The sequence below is a fragment of the Mesoplodon densirostris genome, chromosome 7, assembly GCF_025265405.1.
Source record: "Mesoplodon densirostris isolate mMesDen1 chromosome 7, mMesDen1 primary haplotype, whole genome shotgun sequence".
Lineage (NCBI taxonomy): Eukaryota > Metazoa > Chordata > Mammalia > Artiodactyla > Ziphiidae > Mesoplodon > Mesoplodon densirostris.
The window spans coordinates 29,293,613-29,301,670 of NC_082667.1; the positions used below are offsets into that span (position 1 = coordinate 29,293,613).

The 8,058-nt window shown below is 38.9% G+C and overlaps 1 protein-coding gene across 1 annotated transcript; it reads right to left on the reverse strand.

The window, feature by feature from the left end:
- Positions 1 to 333: 333 nt before the first annotated feature.
- On the reverse strand, positions 334 to 2,347 carry FSHB (follicle stimulating hormone subunit beta). Its single transcript, XM_060104037.1, has 2 exons — positions 2,189 to 2,347; positions 334 to 564 (listed from the first exon to the last, which is right to left on the reverse strand). Exons 1-2 carry the CDS (start codon positions 2,345 to 2,347, stop codon positions 334 to 336), a joined length of 390 nt encoding a protein of 129 aa, XP_059960020.1.
- Positions 2,348 to 8,058: the final 5,711 nt, after the last annotated feature.

The following is an 8,058-nucleotide window of genomic DNA, read 5'->3' on the forward strand; positions in this document are numbered from 1 at the left end:
CTCATTTCCTTCCTCTGGGCCCGTATCCCTATGTCTAAGAGGAAGGGATTGCCTGAGAGGATCTCTAAGATTATTAAACGGGAAAGCAACCCAATGTCTGTAAGTTAAGTAAGACCGAATAAAACTCATGGAACCAGACCTAGAATACAGGGTTGGGTGGTGACAGGCCCAGGCCCCAGCACTCTCCATTCCTGGAGCTCCCCCTCTGCAGGAGAGCAGGGATCAGTAGGGTCTCCCACAGTGGTTTGCAACCTGGGCACATGTACACACAGACGTCTTGGATGTCTTAGTCTTTCAGGACGAGGGTGGGCAGCTCAAAGTGTCCACTGCTCTTTATTCTTTGACTTCACTGAAGGAGCAGTAGCTGGGTCCCAGGCCTCGCACGGTGCAGTCAGTGCTGTCGCTGTCACACTTGCCACAGTGACATTCAGAGGCTACTGGGTACGTATACAGGGAGTCTGCATGGTGAGCACAGCCAGGCACTTTGACCGTCTTGTACATCAGCTCCTTGAAGGTACATGTTTTCTGGATGTTGGGCCTGGCTGGATCCTTGTACACTAGATCCTGAGTGGTTTAGGAGAGAGAGAGAGTTAAGTTACAGTATTCTGGAACTTTCTGTTTAGCTTAATCAAAATGAGACAGGGATTGAATACCGCTTGCTCTAACGTTTACCCACTAAAGCTCACTTATGGCATTCCTAACCAAGGAAACATGATCTCAGAAGTGACCTATATGCTATACCATGTTTCCTGATTGTTTTGGAAATCTTACAGAAAATATAAGTTATTCCTTTTCCTATTCCTTATGTCTATGTCAAAATGTTAATTATTTATTCAACTATAGAGGAAGTTGAATTTTAATATAGAAAAATGATGAAAAGGGAAATATGACAAATTTTAATGACTTTTTATACTTAGTTGAAAGCTATAATAATGACAACTTGAACCATAAAACACTGGAGTTTAATTTCTCAGAAAATTTTTCCAAATACATTGTCCCTGAGTATTTATAAAATATAAAACACTGAAGTTTAATTTCTTAGAAAAATTTTCCAAATATTGTCCCTGAGAATTTATAAAAAGTCAAAAAATATATAATATGGAATGTTAATGCTTAACTTAGCATGACTATGAAAGCTTTCATGAAAGCTCATGAAAATCATGAAGATTTTAAATATTCCACAGTCCCGTAGACATCTTTCCCCCTTAACTGCTGTGCATTTTGCAGAGCTCTCAGTTTCAAAGGCTACATGTTTTGCATATAAAAACTTTAATCCTGGTAGTATAGGTTTATTCTAACACTTTCTAGTGAAAAAAAAAATTCACTGAGGGAAGAAGTTGGCACTTCTGTTTATTTCAATATCATGTCACCAAGTCCGTATCCCAGGAAGACATGATAAGTGGAGTTTGGTCAAACTCACTTACCACCCCATAAAGTATATTTCATTAAAAATTGCTGTTTTCAATTTCAGTTTATAGAATGAAATGCTGCATAGATAGCCTTGTGCTATAGGGGAAAAAAGAAAAAGGAGAAACATGCTTCTTTACTTGGATTAATTCAGAGAAGCTGTGTGAACACAAACTAGTGGTTTTATGCCTCTGTGCCTTGGTTTTCTCAATGGTATAAAGAAGTGATTGGGTTTGCTGATTCATTTTGGTTCTAATAGTCTGCAAGGACTGATTGTGTTCTCAGGGTGCTTGTTGACATTTGTATTCAAGTGGGCCAATAAGACAGTTTTTATAACGTGGCTGTGTTTTTATATGGCTTGAAAACATATTTTGGTACTATCTCTATTGTAGAGATATGGCTTCAATTACAGAAATTGGCTTTTGGGGAATATTGTAGCTCTTCTATTATTAAATGTGTGTATGTTTATCTCTATGTAAAATCTAGTATAGAACAATTTTTAAAAATTGTTTTAAATTTTAAATTTAAAAAATAGATTTGGCATATTACTAAATTGATCAGATCAAATCTGAGGCTTTCTTACGTTTACCCTAATCAAATATAAGTCAAAATGTTTAACTGATATCATGGTAAATAACCCCAATCATAATATAGACAGTACTGGCTAAGGGACTCAGGGCTATTCCTTGGCAAACTTAGAATATTCATAAAGTGGGAATTAATGAAGCCCGCCTCATCCAGACCCTCAGTACCCTCACTTCCAGCAAAGCAAAGTACCTACCCGGGTGTAGCAGTAGCCTGCACACCATGTGGTGTTTATGCTTATGCAGAAGCCACATTCTTCTTTCTCCACCGTGATGGTGATGTTGGTCAGCTCGCAGCAGTTGCAGCAGATTGCTGTCCAACAACAGAAGAGAAAGCAAAACTGGACCAACTTCATCCTGGGCTGGGAAGCAAACAATTAAGGCCCATGAGAAACCAAGACCAAAGCATTATAATTGTTATGTAAGTTGACCAAACCAAAAGTAATTGGTCTACCCATCCTCTCCAGTCACATTTTGCTCCAGCAATGTTTTCTCCTTTTCTTTACGTCTTTGTTTCTTGAACAACCATTTCTTCTTATTCTCCTCCTCAATTTCTTTTTTGTCAAAGTAGGAACATAGTATAGATCAAAACTCTAATATAATGATTTAAGCAATGTTTAAAGATTAGGGTGGTACTGCTGACTGTCTTAAAGTGAATATGCTGAAGCAAGTAATTTTAATCATCATATTTGTCCCTTGATTATCATTTTAAAGACTATTTTTATTTAAAAAGGAAAAGAAACTTCTATATTACAAAATTAGTTCTTCATTTTTAGCATCTCATAAGTATTATCATTTGCTTTTGCCCCAACCTCCCCGCCCCCCATTGTTTAAAACAAGACTCTTTCAGAGGCCAGGTGAATGGTCTATGTAAAGTCAATTGCTTGCTAGCAGTGATTACAGTGTATTAACCATATTTAAGAAGCCAGGTTGACAAGCACAAATTCTCTACACAACAGAAGTCGGAGAGCTCTAGATTTGTTCTCCAGATCCTGAAAAATCTGTAGATTTCAGAAATAACTGTCACTGCTTGATGACTATAGATTCTGAGACTCACCTGTGGTTGGCTACCTTGTCTGGGGAACGCTGTAGGCTGAGTCTAGTCTCAGTTCACCTTTTATACAAAATTGTCTGAAACTAACACCTTGTGGATTTGTTGGGTATTAGTAAGAGCAATGTTAGCCTGAAGCTTACTGTAAGTGAATCAGTGTTTAGATAGACAGGGAGATCAAGCCTTACTAAAGTAGTCTAAATGCAGTAGATCAAGAAAAATAATGTAACCAGAGATGATTATTTTATACAGATTAAATTTGATATAGTAGAACACCCACTCCTTTACCTTGTCAAATTAAATCTGACTCTGGGTTTTTCTTTTGTATCTTTAACTCAGGGAATTCAGAATCCTTTCCAAGTGTTGCTTTGGCCCTGTTGAGGTTCATCAAAAAGATACGGTTAATAAGTTACTCCCACGGTAGATTGAAAGCTGTAAGGGAAGAAACAAATAGAAAGTCTTTCATGATCTGATTCCTATCTAAAGTATAGACTGTATTTCTGTTTACTTCCCACATCCAGATCCTCTAATCTCAAATGTTATTCTTTGATGCTTTGCTTGTAATTCTTCAAATGTTCTGCTGATTCATTTCTCTAGGTCTTTGCATGTGCAATGTTCATCCTGCCTGAAATGTCCTTGCTTCCTCCCTAGGTCTCCTACACCACTCACCCCTGGCAAATTTCTCAACCTTCAACACTCACTTGCCAGCATTTTGGATGGGAGATAGAGGAGAGCTTTAATTACCACTTTCTTTTTGTAATCCTTTATATATCTCTGTTTCTCCCAGTAGACCAAGAGCTCCATGGAGACTGGGATTGATTTGTTTAACAAATATTTATTAATTAAGCAGTGTGGCTGGAGCAAAGGAACAATGGTGGAAATACTAGGATGTGATGTCAGAGATGTAACGGAAGTCACATCATGTAGGACCTTTTAGGCCTATATAAAGACTTCGGTTTTTACTGTCCGTGACTGGGTACCAATTGCAGGGTTTTGTGTAGAGGAGTAACACAATCGATCTGATTTACGTCTGAAGGGATCCCTCTAGCTGCTGTGTTGCTAATGCAGGGGGAAAAAGGTAGAAACAGAAAGTCCTATTAGATGCTATTGCAGCAATCTGGGTAAGAAATATTTGTTCAGGCTAGTATGGTAGCAATGAAGGTAATGAGACAATTGGATTCTGGATATATTTTGAAAGTAGAACCAACAGAATTTTTTGAGGGATGAATGTTGGATGTGAGAGAAAAAGTCAAGGATTATTCTAAGGATTCTGGTCTGAGCAACTTGAAGGATAATTTTGCTACCACCTGAAATGGATGGCTGTAGACATAGTAAGTTTTGGGAAAAGATAAGGAGTTCAGTATGGACATGTTGAGCTTGAGGTATCTTTAAGACATCTAAGTAGAATGCTGAATCTGGATTTTGGGAGAAATATATTGGCTGAAGGTACACACTTGGGAGTTGTTGACATGAGCCTAGAAGAGAGTACCATGGGAGTGGGTGTGAATAGAGAAGATAAAAGGACCAAGAGTGGAGCCTGGTGTATTCCAACATTAAGAGGTCAAGGACAAGGTTAAGTTTTTTTCTTCCTTTATCCAAAGGAAACAGAAGGGTCATTGAGGAAAGAAGGGAATGGAGAGGATGTGGTGTACCAGAAGTCAAGTAAAGCGAGTGTATCAGGAGGAGTGAGTGACAAGTGTACCAAATGCTGCTGACAGGTTAAATAAGAGGAAATTGCACACTGCGTGTGGCAATGTAAGGTCGCTAGTGTCCTTGGCTAGAGAAGTTCCTTTGGAGTGAGGGGAACAAAATCGTGATTGGTATGTGTTTAAGTGATTGGCAAGAGATGAATTAAAAAAAACAGTTGAATATAGATAACTTTTTTCCCAGGAATTTTGATCCAAAGATGAGGAAAGAGCCAGGTGATTTGGTAAAGCAGAAGTGGGGTAAAGATAATTTTCTTTGATTTTTATGTTTTAAGATGGGAGAAATAACTGTTTGTTTTTATGGTGATGTAGATGATTTAGTGGAGAGTGAAAAATGATGATGTTGGAGGGAGAGAGGAGAAGTCCTGCGGTGTTCTTGAGTAAGTGAGAAGAGATGAATCTTAGAGCACAGGTGGAGGGACTGGCTTTAGACAGGAGGATGGAGAGCTCATCCTGTATCAGGCAGGAGGCTGTCTTGTGGGTGCAGATGCTACTGGATGGGGAGGTATGGTAAGTGCAGAAGATGGTGATTGGTAGGTGTGGTGATAGTCTCTGTGCAAGCTCTCCTGAGATTAATTTCATTTTCTCAGTAAAGTAGGAAGTAATGTCATCATTTCAGAATTAGGATGGTGGATGAATTACTGAGGATTGAGGGATGAAAAGATCTGAATAGTTTTCTGAGACTGGGAGAGGGGTTGAGTTATCAGTGAGTTAGGCAGAGTAAAACTGCCTACCGGCATTAAGGGCCCACTTGAGGTTTATGGTAAAAAAGTTAACATGAGGCCACTAAGCATGGATGTGCATTTTTCTTTTGCCCAGTTTAGTGGCAGGGGTTCAGGCTTATAGGTGACTAATAGTTGGATTTATCCAGGGTTATGATTTTATCAAACATGCATGACAAAGATAAACTTAGCAAAGTAGTGGGCACTGTAAATAGTAATTCAGCATTTATGTATGTGATATCTAGAATGGAGAAATACTTTTGAAATCTGTTAGTAATAGGTAAGTAAGCATATTATCAAAGTTATAGAATGGATAATTAAATTTCATATAATGCATATTAAATGACATATCCTCATGATTCCTGGAAAATTATAAATCCTTTCCATTTCTCTAAAAGAATACTAACAATGTTATGACTATTAGTTACACCTTGTGTTTGAAATTAGCTCTTTTTATGTTATCTATGTGTGTTCACAAAGTATATTTATATGAGTATATGTTAACCTATGTGTTTTAATGACTAATGTATGTTAGTCTAATGACAGTGTTATTAGCTCTTTACATATTCAGTTTGAAATATTAACAACTTCTTTTTATTGAGCACCTACTATGCCCAAGGCACTTAACTAAACACTTTAAATATATGATCACGGGCCTCCCTGGTGGCGCAGTGGTTGAGAGTCCGCCTGCCGATGCAGGGGATACGGGTTCGTGCCCTGGTCTGGGAGGATCCCATATGCCGCGGAGCGGCTGGGCCCGTGAGCCATGGCCGCTGGGCCTGCGCATCCGGAGCCTGTGCTCCGCAGCGGGGGAGGCCACAACAGTGAGAGGCCCGCATACCACAAAAAAAAAAAAAAAAAAAAAAAAAAAAAATATATATATATGATCACATATTATCTTTACAACAACTTTTTAAAGGGGTTACTATTATTGTTCTTTGAAAGATGGGAAAACTGAGGATAAATGACTTGCTCAAGACTATGGAACCTGTAAGTAGCAAGGCTGGAGTTCATATCTAAGTCTGTTTGGCTCCAACACAGAAAGCTACTCTTCAAACCATATTGACCTCAGTAGTTTATAATTCTAACCAATCCCACTAGTGGGAGAGGAGCCAAGACAGAAGCCGTTCAGAATTTGGACAGATATTCCTAATGTCCATGTTTATACATCCATCCACATTTAGGTCAGAGGTCCCCCCAAATAACCCTATTTTCCTTGGCCTGTCAAGAGGTCCCCCAGACCTTTCTCCTAACATCAAGCCTCCTATAGCCTAGTTTATCTGACTGGTGTATTTCCTAATTAGGTGTTATTGTTTTCACAAAGCTTGTCAAAATATTTTATTGGTGAAAATTTAGAGATCTTTTTTATTTACCTTTGTATTCCCAATAGGAAAAGAGTTTCTAGTCCACAGTAGGCACTAATACACTTTTGTTGAACAAATTGAAACACAAATCACTCAGTTTTCCTTATGCTCTGCTGGTCCATATTCTGTTCGCTAGCTGATGCATTCCTTGTTCTTGCTCTGTTCTGCTCTTGGGAGAAAGGACCTCTGCAGGCTACCTTTCCCAAGCTGCAGTGTCAGCAGGCTTTTGCCTCTGGGGAGGAAGACTGGAGAGTGAAAGGAGGGGGAAGTCAGAGCATCTGTCTTCTATTTTTTTTTTTTTTTTTTTTGGCTGCACAGCGTGGCATGCAGGATTTTAGTTCCCCGACCAGGGATTGAACCTGGGCCCTTGCCAGTGAGAGTGCGGAGTCCTAACCACTGGACCACCAGGGAATTTCCACATCTGTCTCCTTTACATTCTTTTTTTCTGGTGAGTAGCTGCATCTTTTCCCTGGGTCCAGGCCACAACAGGTAGCTCTTCTCTTAGTTTTCCCAGCTTTTGTGAGGAAACCCCTTTTGTGGTTTGAGCTTCTGCTGGGTGGTCTCAGGTTTTGTCTCTGGAAACCCCACTTGTATCCCTCCAATCCTGAAGGTGAATGGGGCTTCTGGTGGCTGCTGATCTTTGGGTTACATCCTTTCTCCTGTCTGGCTTCTGAGCGGTTCTAACACTTGCATAATTAATTCCCTGGATTAAATTCCCTGTTTTACTATTTAAAAAAAACACCAGCTGATTTTATAGCTGCTCCACTTGTTCGAAATAGCTAGGGTAGCTTCCTTTGCAAAACAGATTGCTAGAACCTAAAATTTGTCTGAGGGATAATAACTTCTGGTATGAAGATCTAATCCCATATCTAATAATAACAAATAAATATAGGTAGAAGGTTGAGAAACCAGGTTGATGGTGTGAGTCTTCATAAATATTGGCAAATTCTAGAGAATTTCCTTTTCTTTCTCAATATACAAATGACCCTGTCTGAATCAATATCAGACCACACGCCTTTGTTTCTGATGCTTTGCTCTCTTGACATCTATCTGCCACATTTCGCTAAGAAACCTAAAAGGGGAATGGAGATACTTTGAAAGAGAGACATATATGCTTAAAGAAGACAAAAGATAATTTATTGCTTTAATTCTACTTTGCCTCGAGATTATTTATATCACATTTCAAAAATTACTTTCACCTTTATTATCTCAGTTTATTCCCAA